General features: G+C 44.4%; 1 protein-coding gene across 3 annotated transcripts in view; it reads left to right on the forward strand.

The window, feature by feature from the left end:
* THADA (THADA armadillo repeat containing) overlaps nucleotides 1–17,710 on the forward strand; it is a 314,439-nt gene that overhangs the window by 213,312 nt on the left and 83,417 nt on the right. For all 3 annotated transcript variants that reach the window (XM_082427608.1, XM_082427609.1, XM_082427610.1), the window contains exon 30: nucleotides 4,533–4,648. In XM_082427608.1, the coding sequence (XP_082283734.1) occupies nucleotides 4,533–4,648 (116 nt within the window). The remainder of the gene's footprint in view (nucleotides 1–4,532; nucleotides 4,649–17,710) is intronic.

A 17,710-nucleotide genomic window follows, 5' to 3' on the forward strand; every position in this document is an offset into this window, starting at 1 on the left:
AGCATGGCCCTCGATCCCCAGCTGCCTGAGGGAAGGTCTCTTTCCTGACCCTCAACTCCAGGTCTAGAGCAGCTGCCAAGTCCTGCTTCTTCAGCCTCCAAAACATCTCTCAAATGTACCCTTTCCTCTGCATTCCACTGCTGCCATCGTTTAGACTGGGGAGGAGTGAGGGGGGGTGTCACAGAATCAAATTGTCAGATCTTCTCATTTTTCAAAAGAGTTTAGACATCAGGGTGATTCTGATGTGAAACCTCCCAATTCATAAATGACGATTTCAAAATACTGTGTAGGCCGGATGAAACATCTGCAGCCACTTTTGGACCACGGGCTCTTCTTGGTTTCCAGGCTCCAGTTTCAAACGTCACCTTTTGTCTAGACTGGCAGTAGTCTCACTCACCCTGCCCCTTCTGGTCCAGCCGCCTCACTGCCCCTGGCCTTTTCTTTCCGCATTACAGATCTGATCACATAAGAGCTCTGTCTGAGGAGGTCTTTGCTGTCTCCAGAACAGAATGCACATCCCTCGATGCTGCCTTTGAGATCCTTCTTTGTCTGACTTGACCCCTCTCTCCAGCTGTGTCTCCTGCTACCCTATGCACACCCTGGCTGTGCTCTTGTTACACGCAACTATTTGCTGTCCCTTGAGCAGTCCCAATATTTTTCTTTTACTTAACGGGTTTTTTAGAACAATTTTGGATTTATAGAAAAAGTGAGTTCAAAGAGTTTCCATGTTATTCCTCTCTTCCCCACCCCCCTCCCCAGTTGGCTGTTACTAATAGCATGCATTAGAGTGGTATGTTTGTTACAATTAATGAACCCATATTGACACATTATTATTAACTAAAGTCCATAGTTTACCTTAAGGTTCACTTTTTTTTTGTTGGCAATACCAATGTTTTAATACTCTTTAACACTTTTTAATAATTCACTTTCCTCTGCTTGCGTATTCTTTCCCCAATTCTGGCAAGGTTCTTTTCAAGGCCAAATATGAATCTCATATTTGCAAATATGATATTCCTGCAAAGCCGTCTCTGTTTATTTTTGGAATAGGGGCTGGAAGGGAGGGAGGAGACAGAAAAAGAAAGAGAACTAGCATTTTGATCAGGTGCCGAGCGTGTGCCAAGTACCCTACATATATATTCTTTGAAATCTCTCTACAGTCCTGTCAGATAGGTAGATATTATTATGCTTTCTGCTGCGAGGAAACCGCGGTGAACAAGTGGCCCAAAGCCCCACAGCTAGGAACTGGGTTTCCACCGAAGTCCTCCTGGCTCCGAAGGCTGTGCTCCCTGCCCCACCCACAGGGCTACATTCTTACTACTGATCCAGCCTCCCTGCTTTCCCCACTGGATTAGGAATCTACTGGGTTAGGAATCCACTGAAGCGAGGAGTGCACATGATTCAGCTCTGTGTTTCCACTCCTAACATGGGGCTGGCACCAACAGCAGCTCACCAAACCCATGGGCGCGTGTCCTAAAGGCAGAGTTAATACAGGAAGGGGCATCAAATATCGACATCAGTTCAGCAAATGCTTGTTGAGTTCCTGCTCTGCACTGGACGTGGTGAAGGGTGAGGCCACGCATAAGAGCAAAGTGATGGCGATGCTATCGTGCAGGTTGTAAATCCCGACCAGGCGGCATCTGGGAAATGACTGGTTTTCTGTTTATCCGCAACTGGAATGTAAGCTTCAGGAAAGCAGGGATTCTATGTGTTCTCTGCTGCAGCCCCTAGGACAGTGCCTGGTGATAATAGTTGTTTAATAAATATTTTTGGACTGAATGTTGGAATCCTGTTGCAAATTTGAGACGCCTAAAGTGACACTAAACTTCTCAGAGTTCTCCTGTTCTCAGTTAGTCATCATCCTCGGGTCCGGCAGCTTCGGTTTCTCTGTGTTTGGTTTAGCACAGTCCTGTATTATAGGCTGTTTCCAAATTATCCCAGGCCTGGGCTTGACCATGCTCTTTGCCCAGAAGTTCTTCTGGACCAGAACTTTAGGGAAGGGGGGAAGGAGGAGGAGCTGCCTCACCCCTGCTGTCCTTTCAGAGCTGATGGACAAATGATCCTTCCTGGGAGCTGCCTGGAGCTCCTGGATCTGACCTTGGACTGGAGTTCCAGGGGCCTGGCCTCACTTCTGGACTTCATGCAAAGGATGGCCTCATTTTTCTTGAGATAATTATACCCAGCACTCTTTTTTTTTTGGCCGCCCCGCGGGCCTTGTGGGATCTTAGTTCCCCGACCAGGGATTGAACCTGTGCCCCCTGCAGTGGAAGCGCAGAGTCTCATCCACTGGACTGCCAGGGAAGTCCCATACCCAACACTCTTAATGCCATATGAGGGTAGTCATATTTTCAAATATTTTCATTAATTATCTTGAAGGAAAAAGTTATCTCAAACATAGTAACCTGTTTCAGACATTTGCTTACAAGCCTTTTTTCTCCTCTCCCCTCCCTCTGGCTTCTCTGCTCCCTCTCCTCCCCTGCCCCCTGTTTTTCTTGTCTTCTCTGACCCTGTCTTTCACTTGTATTGCTCTGTCTCTCCTACGTGCTTATTTCCACCGAGGTTCTTCTAAGCGTACCTCCCCCTCCATTTGTCCCATGTAAACAGATCTCTCTCCGTTCCTGGTGAATGACCAGGATCACAATTGTTGTCTGGTTTGTGCCCAAGGTGACAGAATTGATGGACTTGTAGGCCGATTTTCATAAACCAGAGCTACCAAGCGTTTCAAAAACAGCCTTGTTTTTGCCAAGTAAGGTGAGCAAATATAGGACTAAGTTTAAACATCCATCAGGAGTTATTTTTGAAGTGATTGCTTCTAAATGAGAGGCGTTTGAAAATCTCACAGCTTTCTTTACCAGTAAATTCCAAAGTCATGTATTTTGCTGGTGTCTGCTGATTAATTACAATCCTGTGACACCATGAAAAGCCCTGGTGGTTGGTTTTGTGCAGCTGTGGAGAAAAGTAAAGCAAGGCCCAGTGGCTTTGCCAGCTCTTTCAGGATGCTGGGGATTCGGGCAGAGGGAGGTAGTCTTTTCACTCTGGCACTCATCACATAAGAACAGAAGCCCCGGCCAGACCCACTGCTCCAGACTTCACGACGGGGGCGGTGTGAGTCCCTGTGGAGGGTGCGGTGAAGTAGTGGTGGTTGATTGGTTGCTTCTGAAATAACAGATCAGTTATTAGAGAAAGATTTGCAGTCTCCACATGGGGACTTGTGTGCCTTCTCCTGTACAATTACTTCTATTTAGGAAGAAAAAAAATGTTTAATAGCAGTTAAAAAAAATAAAGTAATCAAAATTTCCTTTGACTCTCTAAACCATAGGTGCTCAGCATATAGCAGATCTCTGACCCAGGAAAACCTGCCAGGTCATACCCATTTAGAGTCTGATCTCTGGATCTCTTATCTTGGCCTCTTGGTTTTCCTCATTGCTTCCTTCTGTATTTAACTCTCAAGTCCCTCACTGACAGAAGAGAGAGAAGAAAAAGTTGAATCTTGTTGCTTAGGAAGAATCATGTGCAGCTCTGGTAAAGGATACAGTAGGGAAAGAAAACAAACTGATTATTAAAATAGACTTTCCAAGTTCTTGATGTGTTTATCTGTGCTTGCTTTGCTCCACCCTCCTCCTCCCCTTGATAATGGCACTGAAGGATTTCTCTGACATGTCTTTTCCCTTGACACTGGCTAAGGTCAGTGGATCCCATTTACGCCCTTGTCCACTTTTGTTCTCTGCTGCAGGTTTGTACTTCTCACAAAGGCCTTGTTGATGTCATCACTGAGTGAACCCAAGATACACTTACGTGCGTGTACCAGTGCGCACACACACACACGGCCTATGGCACGTGCTTGCTGGAATTGTGGCCTTCGTTCTAAATATAGGCAGCTGGAGAGATACAACAGGATTTGTCTTTCTCTGCTTAATTCTGATGTATAATGTCATGCAAGAATAAGAAAGTGGGGTGTGTCTGCAGTGCTCTCGGCTCCTGACATCTCAGGGAAGATCTGAAAAACCTAAATAGTTTACAGACATCACTGTCTGCTGTTTGCGAAGGCAAGCATCATTGCGGCCTGCTTCTTCAGCCAAGCATGTTGTGATAAACCCCAAACCAGATTAGACTCACAGACATTTGATTTTTCCTGTGTAGTAAGATTTTGACTTTAAAAAGTACTTTTTTTTTTCCATACGAGACTGCTAAGATAGAGAAAGATGTTTGCATTTCTTTGCTAAAATCAATTTATAGGTTGTTTGTAACTAATAAGCTCTTGGCATCTAATGACTGGTCACAGAGTAATCTTCATTTTTTGGACTTGTGCGAGGAACCCAGAGCACAGGTACAGATGAAAGACGTTGGTTTTTCGCCACTTGCTGCGTCCTCCAAGACCAACATGATTTTTCTGCAGAGAGACCAGAGCCACATTTTGCAGGTGTCTGTTTTCTTTGAGGGGAATGTTTTGAGGAAACCTAAAAGGGAGGAACTGGACATTTAGGAAAAATATATTTTCACAGCAGGATATTGCTTTTTCTCTTTTTTTGGTTTAGGTTTTTCATTTGTTACAAGCCTTCTCAGACTCCAAATACAGAATGAATACATACTTTCAGCAGGAGCTGGCTGACGTCACTGTTTGTACTAAAGCCAAAGTCTGGCTGGCCAAGAGGTATGTTAAAGCCCCACATGAGCACGGAGTTATCAGGGGTTAGGAATACATTGGAGAAATGCTGTTTCTAGTTGTGGGAGTTTTAAAAGTCACTGGCATGAGTTTTCTAAACTTATTGGAGTATTTATCTATTTTGAACTTTGGGTTGTGGTAAAGAAAGAAAAATATTTTCTTGACAATTTTTCTAAAACTGCTGTGTGGCTGGGGGGCATGTAATATGGCTTTTTATCTGTCCACCAATCAGCTTGTTTTTATGAATACCTGCTATATGCCCAGCCCTGTGTTAGATATCCTAACAATGAAAGGCAGTAATTGACTAAATCATGTGGTACAAACTATCAGGTACCATTGCAGCTCAGAGATGAGAGACTGATGTTAGACTTGAGCAGGTGCAGAGGGGCCCAGAGCGGGTGAATAAGAAAAAGACATGCAAGTTGCCTTTTTGGGTAGGTAGTAGAGAAGCTTGAATAAGCAAGGCAAAGGAGAGTGGATACGTATTTTTTTCTTTTTTTCATCCTTGCCATCGTTAGTTTTTTCTGAAACTTAGAACGTTTACCGTGTGAAAGATGGAGCAAAAAGAATCTCTCAATTTCCCTCGAACACACAAGGAGTCCTCTCTGTAACACTCTGTTCAAAATCTGTGTTACTGCAAAGGCCTCCCACCCCCTGCTACATCCTCTGTGATTCCAGGAGAGGGGGGTCCAGCAGAGGCCCATGGGCTACCACATTCCATGCTGTGGTATATTGCCTTTGATTAATAATTAGTATGTTGGTTGTCTAACATAACAGCCTCTTTTTTATTTTTCAAAAAATGTGCTTTTGTTCACTTTTGTTGGGCTCCCATCTTATATGGCAAGACAAGCAATGGCTAGTGTGAGGCCCACAAATCAGTGTAATTCAACAAAGTCTTGTGAGCGAGCATAGGCTACACGATAGCCGCTGTGTTAGGAGATGTAGGGATGCAAAGATATAGAAGGAATTAGTCCTGGCTTCAAGGAGCTCCCATCCAGGAGGTGAGAAGATGTGTAAATAAATAATTTTCATCGAATATGGTGAGTATGATAACAAATGTATGTAGTAGGTACAGGAGTAGCCCGGGGTTGGGAGGGTGGATGCCTTCAAGAGTTGGGAATTTTGCCAAGTGGCCAGGGCAGGGAGGGGTGTTCCAGGCTCAGGTGATGTCATGGGCAAAGACATAGCAGTATGAAATGTCATGGTGAGTGTGGAGAACTAGAAAGAAGTTAGCTCTTCTGAAACCTAAAGTATAAGGTATGTGTAGCAGAGAATGGGGCTGAGGAGATACATGGAGGCCGCATGGTGAAAGGAAAGCAACCCAGTGAAGAATTTCTCAGTGGGTAGAGATGTGAGTCTCCATGTTTGTCTAAACACCTGTATCTTTGGCCAGAGATGTTGATGGGGAAATTCTCTAGTATCTGAAATGTCAGTAAAGTGATGGTTAATGGTTAGCCTCTCATTTTTAGTCCGAATTTTGTTTTCTCTCTTTTATTTAGAGAACAGGAGTTCATTGACCATAAACTGCTCCCCTGGGCCTAGTATCATTTGCCTTCTGTGTGACTTTTAGACAACTTCCCAAGATGCCTTTTTTGAGAGAACAAGGAATTGTGATCATATTTGTGCTCTCATCTGTTTACCAATTAGTAGGCCTGGTCCTCTTATCTATTATTTCTGGGGATCAGGAAGTCAGGGAAACGATCCTATTGAAACCCCTGCTTCCAGCCAGGACTGCCCCAAGGCAGAATCTGAATCTCCTGTTCTTAAAGTTCTATAAGGAAGGAATTTCTGCCCCCTTAGTTTGCTACCCCTTGATGGGTCTTACAGAAATTCATCATCTGTTGGCTTCCTGAGTCAATTCCTTCTTGTTGGCTGGGAAGGAGGAGATGGAGTAATAGGCCAGCCATCTGAATGGACCTTCATGTTGTGCAGTTCCCTATGATGGATGACAAAGCTGCCATCAGCCCCCCTTTTCAGCTGGAGAAGTCCTCCTGGCCTTGTAATTGCAATTAGAAAATTGCAGTTTTCTAATCAGTCTTTTCATTATTGTCGGCATCTACCCTTCCCCCCCATTCTCTGATTTTCCTCCATGATTTTCCAGCCCTAGAAAACAAAGGCATGAATCACTGAAATTCACTGGGTTTCCACCTTCTTTGCCCAGAGTCCAGGAAAGCCACTTTCATGTTTCCAGTACAGTCAACTCTTTATTATCCAAGTGTGAACTTTACACTTCGTGGGTGGTCTGTAACACCAGCCTTCCTCTTGCTCCCCAGCACACTTTTACCATATTAAGCAGGTTGTGTTCAGAGCCTGGAATAGAGTTTGAAAGGAAAACACATGGCCAGAACACAATGTATCCCAAAGCCACGTGTCAGTTCTTCTGGATCGTCCACATCACTGGCAGGATAACTTTGAGTTTCCTGAATAGGAAGGTATAGAATCAGATATAAGTGATGAAGCCTCAGCCTGTCGCACGCCTGCCCTGCCCTTGACGTCCTCAGAGAGTGTTGTCCCAGAAGGTGTTTGTCTGCACTGGGAGCCCCATGCTCAGATGAGCCACGTATGGGTCCTAGTGGGCCCTTCTCAAAGCCAACCCCTGACTTACATTCTCACATTCTTTTCCCCTGAAAAGCATTACAATGCAGAGCATTCCAAATTTGGCTGCTCAAGAGGCTCCTTTATGTCCATAGAAATTTACGAAAGAAAGAGGAATAAATGTCCTTTTGTGCCTACTAAGGATTTTCTGTATCTTTTGAGTATAGCTTGAAATGTCAATGTTATTGCAAAAAAAAAAAAAAAAGTCGGTTTAAATTTTAGCACTAACGCCTTTTTCCTTCTTCAATTTATGTTGATCATTAACTTGAGTTTATTCAGTCCAGTGTGTACAAAACCATTAGTGAGGATGTCATTTATTTATTCCCCAAGAAGGGGTTTAAAAAAAAAAGTACATTGGAGCCATTGGATGACCAGTTCCGTTTTTAAAATTTTAACCCCAAAATTGAGGGCATATAAAATAAAGACTTTTGTCATATATTTGTGTTTTGACTTTGCAAGATTAATAGGGATTTATATGAGGTGATTAAGCAATAGCCATGGATTTGTTGGGGAATTTTTGGTGATGAATGGCCAGCTGGCAACATGGCCTAAGTAGGGGACTGGGCCTCTGCTCTTACAGGCCGCTTTTCATTCCAAGATGTCAAAGCCTTTATGGAAATCAGCTCGTTAATCCTTCAAGTCCCTTCCTTCCCCTTTTTCCTCCATCCCTCTCTCCTCAATCCAGTTTACTGTCTCTCTCCTGGTGCAAAGGCAGTTTACCAACTACTGAAGGAAAACTAAGCTGACCCAGGCCAGAAACTGAGTGAGACTAGGGGTCAGCTGCTGGCCTGGCAAGGCTGACTGGGGGGGCCATGGAAGAGGAGGTCAGTGCAGCCCCGCTCGAGGCCCTGTCTGCTGCCCTCGCTATGTACAGATTCCAGCTCTTCTGTCCCAGCTGGATCACAGGCCCCGCCTGAATAGGAAGGACTTTTAAAAAGCCCTGTCAAGTAAGAGAAAGAGGAGAAAAGATTTATTTACTTTGATTGAGAGTTGGAATTACTGTTATTTTGGGCTTAAAATTTTTCAGAAATCAATTCGGTTATCTAGCGTCTCCTTTGGTTATAAAAATAAAAACCTGTGTGTGTGTGTGTGTGTGTGTGTGTGTGTGTGTGTGTGTGTGTGTCCTTTTAGTAAATGTGGTAAACTTAATGGACTATCAGATTCCATGCAATGGATGATGTGATGACCAGGAAGAAAAATGTGTCCTACTGAATTTTTTTCACATTTTTTTCTTGACTGTCAGTGTAGTTTGTGCTCATCATAGAAAATTAGGGAAAAGAAGAGAATGTAAGTCTGCTCTTACCAACACCTAGTGGAACCCACTGTTATTGGTTAACAGTTTCATGTTATTTACTTCATCTTTCTTCCTATGCTTTTTTTAATGTAGTTGAGATTATGCTGTATATATGTAAGTTATAGCTTACTTTTTCCATTTAACAGTATCGTGAAATCATTTGCTCTTATTGAAAACTCTTTATGGTGTAGCTGCTATGGAAAATAGTATGGTGTTTCCTCAGAAAAATTAAAAATAGAATTGCCATATGATCTAGCAATTCCACTTCTCGGTATAGACCCAAATTAATTGAAAGCAGAATCTTGAAGAGATATTTGCACATGTTCTAGTTGCATTATTCACAATAGCCAAGAAGTAGAAGTAACCCAAGTGTCCATTGATGGATGAATGGATAAACAAATGTGGTATATATGGACAATAGAATATTATTAAGCCTTAAAAATGAGGGAAATTCTAACACACAGTACCACATGGATGAACCTTGAGCACATTATGCAAAGTGAAATAAGCCAATGACAGAAAGACAAATGCTATATGATTCCACTTATGTGAGGTTCCTGGGGTAGTCAGATTCAAAGAGTCAGAAAGTAGAAGGGTGGTTACCAGGGGCTGGGGGGAAGGGAAATAGTTAGTGTTCAACTAATAGAGTTTTAGTTTTACAGGATGAAAAGAGTTCTGGAAATTGGTGGTACAACCATGTGAATGTGCTTGACACTCCTAAACTGCACAATTAAAATGGTTAAGATGGTAAATTTTATATTATGCATATTTTATCACAATTAAAAAAAATTTTTTAATAACAAACATTAAAAAAAAACTCTTTGTACTCTATCATTCCTCTAAGGTTATTGTCCTGACTTCTTATAATAATTTTTTTTTTTTTTTGCTTTGCTTTCTACTTTTACTATCTACGCGTTGCTAAAAGTAAAATGCTTTTTGCCTGGTTTTGTATTAAGAAAAATATCTTTGAAAACATCATTTGTTAAAGGTAGCATATTTTTGTCACCTGAATAATCAGGCATTAAGTTTACCTTACCATTGTTCCATTTACTGGCCACTCAGTTTATTTCCCATTCATTCAACAAATATTTATTAAGCCCTGCTGTATGCCAGGCTATATTAAATATAGCAACTGCTTATTGAAGCCCCCACTTTAGTGTAGGGAGGGCGACAAAACAGAGTCTTGTCAAATAGAATCATAGATCTAGAACTTTAGAACTGGAAAGGGGCTTCCCTGGTGGCGCAGTGGTTGAGAATCTGCCTGCCAATGCAGGGGACACGGGTTTGAGCCCTGGTCTGGGAAGATCCCACATGCCGCAGAACAACTGGGCCCGTGAGCCACAACTACTGAGCCTGCGCGTCTGGAGCCTGTGCTCCGCAACAAGAGAGGCCGCGATGGTGAGAGGCCCGCGCACCACGATGAAGAGTGGCCCCCGCTTGCCACAACTAGAGAAAGCCCTCGCAACAGAAACGAAGACCCAACACAGCCATAAATTAATTAATTAATTAATTTTAAAAAAAGAACTGGAAAGAATCATAAAGTTTGTTGTAGTCCATTCCCATCCCCATGCATACGGGAAAGTTCAACCCAGAGAGGTTGGGGCATTTGCCTATTTTCACACAGCTGACCAGGGTGTAACAACTACCTGACAACAGCTAACATTTGTGGGGAGCTTAACTCCCTGCTCCTCATCGGGTTCTTTCCACTGGACCACATTGCTTCCATCTATCCAGTGTTTTTACGTCAGGGCTTTGAATGGTGATAACTGAAGCATTTTCTAGAACAGTGCTTCTCAGACCTGCTGATGAATCACCTGGGGGGCCCCTTAAAATGAAGACTTTCCTTCACTAGGTCTGGGGTGGAGCCTGAGATCCTGCTTTTCTGACAAGCTTCACGGTGATTCCGATGCTGCTGGTTCTGAGACAGTACTTGAGGGCCGAGGGTCAGCACGTCGGCCCCTGTGAGCACCCAGCTCCACCCCGCCCTTTGAAATACTGCCACATCCACACCCTCATTCTCAGGGCTTGTGTCTGGAGCTTGGAGCCATGGGAGAGGGCGAGGCTCCTGAAGGGGTCAGCCCAGAATTCTTTCTCCATCCACCTGGGATGACCTGCTCCAAGGGGAACCGCATGGCCCCAGTGCTCTCTATGGGAAGTCCACGCTCCCTTGTCCGGGCAGCCATCCCAGTGGACTCAGTGCCTGGGGTAAGACCCAGGCTTTGCTGGCATGCAGTGAATATTTATCATTTTGAAAAATAACAGTCTGATATTCTGGTGAGAAAAACAGGCTCTCAAGAATACAAGAACAGGTCCCAAGGTTACTAGGAAATCAACCTTGGGAAATAAATTTTTGAATAAAACAGTGCTAATGGAGGGAAGAGATGATGGAGGGAGCTTACGTTTGTTGAAGACCTCCTCTTTGTGCTGGATCTAATGATTTGTTACCCCAAGTTAATTCTTATTTGCAAAAAGTATTAGCTGTATGATCCATCCACTTCCCTATACAGCTTCCCCATCAGTGCTGCTGACACCCCCTTGTCACTCCTCCACGTGCTCCTCCATCTCCCTAGTACTTCCTTCCCTGTCCACCCCGTTAGCCATACTCTCATGTGCTCTCCCCATTTTCTCTACTTCTTACTGGTCCCCACTGAGCTGAGGTGGTGTGAACCTGGAAGGCCTGTTATTTAAATACATAAGGAAAATATGATTATAGAGACAAAGCTAGGGCTGGCTTTTGTGTGGCAATCCCAGTTCTGCCACAGGGGGTTCTGTGGCTAGCTGCAGAAGTCCTGGTTTAGGGTTCTGTTTTGCTTTACAGCTGAAGACAGCAGTTATTTTCTAACCACCAGATTTATTCACACGAGAGACTACACTTCCCAGGCAGAAATCCTGGGATTTAGGTCTGATTCCATTTTCCCACTGTCCCTTAGCCCTTCCCAAATCCCTCGTGCCTTCTGGACCAGTCCTCTCCCCAGGCAAGAGGTCCTTCTTTCACAACTGCTCCGAGGGGCCCCAGCCCTTTGCCACAGCTGCAGGTTGCGTTTCATTCCCATGCTGCTGAAATGAATCCAGTCGAGATGGGTAGTTAAAATATTCAGATGATCATGTGGCATATTAAGGCTATCATTTGTGGTCCCTGCCAAAACTTTAAGGGAAGCAAGCCTTAACAGGGATGGTTACTTACATAGCAAGTTTCCAGGCACTGCTGGGGGTTGGGTTTGCTTTTGGTTTGTTTCTTCTAAGCTCTTTTTTTTTTTTTTTCAAAATAAAAGTTTCCCCAGTACTCCCCTGCCCCCTTTTTAATTGCTTCTCTTTCAACCCCCAGATTTTACTGGGGAGGGAGAGTCTCATCAGGACCCCTCTTTAATCCCCCAGCTCAGCCTATTCAAAGTCTCTTTGAGCCTCACACATATTTGAATGATGAGAGAAATGAAGTTGGTGTATTTTAGACCCAAGCTTGTTGACATTTGTTCACTTCCCTTTCAGACTTCTCAGGAATGTTCAAGGTCATGATATCTCGGGATGAGATCCTGTTTGTATTTTTAAAAACAGAGAGAGACATTAAGTTAGCACATTTCAACCCAAAGCAATGGACAAGGTGCCAAACATTTTCTTCATTAGATATTCCTTTTTAAAAATATGTCACGTCTTAAAAGAATAAGCTGTTTAAGAAGTGAAGCTTGAGAATATAGGATATACTTCTTGTTGACAGACTAAGCTTATGGAAACTAGTCAGGTAAAAGCAGTCAGAAATGATCAGTATATTAAACTGTGCCTTTGAATAAGTTACCCAAGATCAAAGCTTCTTCATATTGCAGTGAGAAATAAAGATAGTTTGTTTATGCAACTGCACATCAAGAATTCAACCCCCAACTTTCTACTTTTAAATATAGAAATCTGCAGACCTAACCTAGAGGTAGTAATTAGTTTGATAAAGGGCTCAGAAATATCTGTCTTGCTCCACTTGTAGCTGTTGGCTTCCTGGGGTATTGTTGTTGGAAGATTTGGGCAGTGTTGTCATTGCCCGGCTTGCAAGGGATGCAGGCTTTAAATGGCCTCAACACATTTTCACAGTATTATGTAAAACTCTAATATAGTGGGTTATTTTTTTTTTCCTTAGCATGTGACATGCTTCATCTTTTGGGTAAATCAACGCCCTGGTTACCTTCACTGAGCCATTCCCAATGAATCCAAGCCAATTCAGATTCACAAACAGTACAAAGCAGTGTCATAGGCACAGTGGGGAATATAGAGATGAATGATATTGTCCCTATTTCAAAAACCAAGTGAATAAGACAGGTGTGGATTTAAGTAACTGTAAACAAGTAAGAATTTAGTAAATGCTGGAATGAGGTCAGACTGTATCACAGGAGCCAGCTAGTGGGGGTTGGAATGTCAAGGATGTCTTGGAGAAGGGAGAAGTCTTTAAAGACTAGGTGAGATTTAATTGTTAGATAAGGTTAATTTTCATAGATTGGAGAATGAGTGAAGTTATACTGGTATAGAGCCTATGTTGCTAAGTAAGTTGTGAAGGTCTCATTGCCCAAGTACAAAGGAAGGAATCTTAGTACAGTGCTCAGCATCGTGGGGACCACCTAGGCATATATAATTAAGTCTCTGTTATTGTCAGAGTTTAGCTATGATCCAGTCTGGTTGAAAAGAGCTTATCCATGTGAAACAACCAACAATGACATTCACGTAGAATTCTAACTCTGTAGTACATATAATAATTATAAGAATTCAAAAAAGAATGTGGACTGGGATAGCCAGGGAAGGCTTTCTAGGGGAGTTAGGTATTTGAGCAGAGTCTTAGAGCATGGATGTGATTTGGAAACGCCAAAAGTGGTGGGAAAAGAGCATATCAAGATGGTGGACAGCATGTACAGTGGCACACTGTTGGAGAAGGCATTTGCATGTGGGCCAGTGGGGGATTAGAGCTGAAGAAGACATGGTGTGTTTGGAGAGCAGTGCAAGATTTGATAAGAGACCAGTTGTGGCAGGCCTTAAATGTCAGCCAGAGGAATTTGGATCTGATCCAAGAGTTAAGAGGAAGTCAGTAAGCTCAGGCTTACACTGGTAAATAGGCTGCTGTCTCCATGCTCATGAGATACACTGAGGGGTGTGTTAAATCTTTCCAGCCTCTCTCAGTGAGCGACAAAATCTCCAGCCCCACCGGGAGGTTAACAAAAGCTCCCTAGTAGCAATCCACCAGCTCTGTCTGGCACTTGGAAGCCCCTGTTGCCTGCCTGGGCAGCTAGTGATGGGAATAGAGGTGCTGCTTGTGTGCATTTTAGACTTCATGGCTATTGTCTGTTCAACATTGCTAAGAAGACGGTAGAACCACAGCGTTTATAGCAGGAAAGGGAATTTAGAGATCATCTAATCCAGTGGAATCCCTTCTTCAAACAGAAGCTTAAGTGGAAGTTGAAGATGTTCAAGATAATAGAGATGGCAAATACGTTACAAGTTGAGATGGGGGCCTGGAGGCCCGCCCACATAGCTTCTCAGCCTTTGGGAGCCCCAGAAGGGACTCCGAAGAGCACCCTGACTCCCTAAACAGGGATCTAATCCAAACCACTATCTGTAGATAGGAAATTAGACACAAGGGGGCAATAATAATGCCTATTTTTCTTCTCTCTTAAGAATCTTTCCTACTTGACAGATGTGTCTGGCTCCGAAGAGAGCCCAAATTAGGGATGTGTTCAATAAATAGCAAATTTGTTTTCTGCCTCTTGATTCTCTTGCTTCCTCTGCTGCAGCCTGATCATCCTCATAGAAAACACCACAACCCCAGGCCCTTGAGCTGTCCAAGGCCCTCTCTCAGGAGCTGCCCTCCTTGGGTAGGGCACCATGCACTAGACCTTATTGCCATCAAAACTTTGCTATTCTAGATCCCGTTTCCTCAGAAAGCCACTCTCAGCTGGCTGACTGCCACTTGATATGACCAACAAATCATGCTCACATGTTACCAAGTGCTAACGTGTAAATAAGTTAATTCTTCTGGGTGATACAACTGTTTTTCAGTAGTGATCTTCTGGAGGCAGTGCCTTAAGTCAGTAACTTGGGGGCAGGCTTTCAGGCAGCACACAAACCTGGCGGGAGCACTTCTTGAGGCCTCACTTGGCTTCCTGCTTCTCTGTCCTCATACTGAGCTGACTTAGCCTTGGTGCGTTTGTCCTTTGTGGCCAGCTTTGGGCTGACCCTAGGAAGGCTTGTGGGACACGTGGGCAGGTCTCACGTGAATGGGCCAAGGGAGCGGATTTGAGAGAGACCCTCCGAAGCCTCATTGTCATCCTTCCCTCAGCTGCCAGGGATGCCCAGGCTTCCTCAGCGACTGGACTGGCCTGCAGGCCTCTGGATATAGCTTCCCACGCACGTTCAGGAGCTTATTCCCCCTTGAGCCGGAAGGGACCCTCACCAGCCCAAAGGCCCTGTGTTCCTGGGTGACCACAGGGAGGGTCACTTGGAGAGGCACTGGGTGAGTGGAAAAACCTCTAGCTGTGAACGCACCTCCCTGAGGTTGAGGGAGGCAGGGTACACTCGCGGGTAGTAGGTCTGGGTTCTGGCACCTGCTCAACTACTAACCAGTGATGTGTGGCCTCGAACTTCTTTGGGCTTCAGTTTTTATCTGTAAAGTTGGAAGCTCCAAAATGTGAAATAGGTGAGGGTGAGGAAGGACATGGTGAGTAATGGGTATGCAGGTACAAAAGAGCTCAGCAAATATAGGGAATATTTATTGTCAGATAGCAAAGTCTTTGTCTGCATCATCGGCCATGTTGAAACAGCTGTGCTCAGGGCCTTGCTCTTCACCACACTGGTGACCAGGACACAGCACCAGAGTGCGTGGCTGCAAACCGAAATACCCTGATTGTTTGGCACAGGGTCTCACTTTTCATCTGATTGTGTTTGGGACACAAGGGTACAATTTGTCTAGAAAACCTTGGTTCTATTCTTGGGTTTTGCCCCGATCTTGGATAGGTCACTTGAGCTATATGAGCTACTTTGTTGATTTATAAAAATGGGAATAATAATGCCTATTTTTCTTCTCTCTTAAGAATCTTTTAAAGATAAAATATTTTTCGAAGATAAAACTTTTAATAAAATGCCGTTGATATTCTTATTATTGCCAAGGCTAACTTCCAAGTGTGTGCTTTGCCAAGTTCACATTAGCAGAGTTCTGACTGTACTGTTAGAAATTCTCACCTGTGATCTACATGCAGACTTCTCACGCAGCTTCTAGAAGTGTTCGTTCACCTCACTTAATATATCCTTTTTTAATAATTCTAGGGAGAAAGTAAGGCTGGAAAGAAAGGGGACTTCTGTTAGCATTTTATATAATAACCGAAGCTATATATCCTCCAAGCCCCAAACTGTACAATAAAAGTTTTCTTGGATAATACTTTTCTCCCATGATTCCTAGCACATTGCTTATTAAGTTATTAACCAGCAGTTTCTCTGGCAGCATATTAAACTTTACTTTTAAACAAGTCACAGAAGGGGGGAAACATGCATCTCTCATAAAAGGAATAAAAAACATACACCCTCTAAAACGGTTTCTTCAGGCTTTGAACAAATCCCAAGCCCCACACAAGGTCTCTTTTTCCTCATTCTGTACACATAACTTGAGTGTTAGTACATTAATGAGAAAAAGATGCCTAATAGAAAGATGGAAAAATATGAGGGCCTCTGGGGGTGTGGGAGGCTCCCTGGGGGTCCTCTGAAAAGGCAGGTGAGCTTTCATGGAGGGAAAGGCAAAGCCTTGGCATTGAGCTTGTGGGGTTCCTCTTAAGCAGCGGCACTCCCAGGGAAGCAGAGGCGGCTGTGGCTTCGACCTTGACCTAAGAAGTGCCCCAGGGCCTCGTGCAGACTGCCTGGGCCTTTGCGGAGTGCCGACCCAGAACCTTGGTAAAGTGGTTATGGCCCTCTGTTTTCACAGATTCCATCCCCCAGGGACAAAAGCAGCCTTTCCAGGGGCGGCCCCAGGTGCTCTGTAGCACATGGTGGGACATTTGGTCCCTTTCTGGACAGACTCACAGCTCATGGTCTCTTGCTCTGTGCATGACGACTTGGTAAGAATTCCTTACAAATTGGTCAACCACCAGAGCAGGGCACGAAGATGGCTTCACTTTAAAAGGAAGATCCAAGTAGGAGGGCTCTGGGGCAGCTTATACATGTGGGTGTGAGTATAAACACTTGCAAAGCTCCAGACCAAGAATGGCTGGATGGAAGTTGGAACATAACCATAAAAAAGCAGCTCTGCCGTCACCCGCCTCCCCTCCCCCAGGGGAGGGCAAGGTAAACGAGCAGTCCCGGGTAGCCAGTCAGGGCCTGCGTGCTGCTGCCAGCTGGCCCCTCATGCAGATCTGAATTCTGGATGTTACAGCGGGGGAAAATAACTTGTTTAAAAATACATACTCTGCAATTCATGACCGTTTGGCATCTTGGTTTAAACAAATCCCTTATTGTTTCTCCAGGAATGCCGTATGATGGTTGCTTGGCTGGGGGCTGTGGTGAAAATGGAAGTCAGAAGGGAGAGAGGGGTTCTTTTTATTGAATTTACACTTCCACATTTATATGACTTAATGTAGCCTGCATCAGAGAAGTACCTCCTGCCTCCTAACCACAGCAGCTCTTCCTTTTAAAAGCAAATGTAGGGAGAGGCGGCGTCTGGTCTGCAGACGGCTACCCTCGTCGCAGAGTCTCAAACTGCCGAGGACTGCAAAGATGGCCAGCGGGATCTCTGGGAGACCAGAGGAAGGTCAAAAAAATATCCCATCAGGTCAGCCATTCAGATTGTCCTCAGAGGCTGTTCTGTAATGGCTAGTCAGGGAAGGTTTCCTAGAGGACAGGCTTTGAAGTGAGTTTTAAATACAGGACACGGTGTGGCTGGACACGTGTCCAGTGGGGGACCGTGGCAGGGCGTGGGAACACGTTAGAGACTATTTCCCTCCTCCCTCTTCTACTACTTTTCCGCTCTCTCTCCTCTTCTCTTCTCCCCCAACCCCCGGCCCCACTTCTCACCTGCCTTCTCACCTACTTTCCCTCTCTTTTTTCTGGTTTTCTCCTTTCCAGCCTACTTCAGGCCCGGTGGTGGTCCCCGGGATATTGCTTCATTAACTCCACCGCTGGCTCCACGGTGAGAGGCTGCTCGTGCTTTGTAC

Source organism: Balaenoptera physalus, assembly GCF_965194825.1.
Source record: "Balaenoptera physalus genome assembly, chromosome: 15".
Lineage (NCBI taxonomy): Eukaryota > Metazoa > Chordata > Mammalia > Artiodactyla > Balaenopteridae > Balaenoptera > Balaenoptera physalus.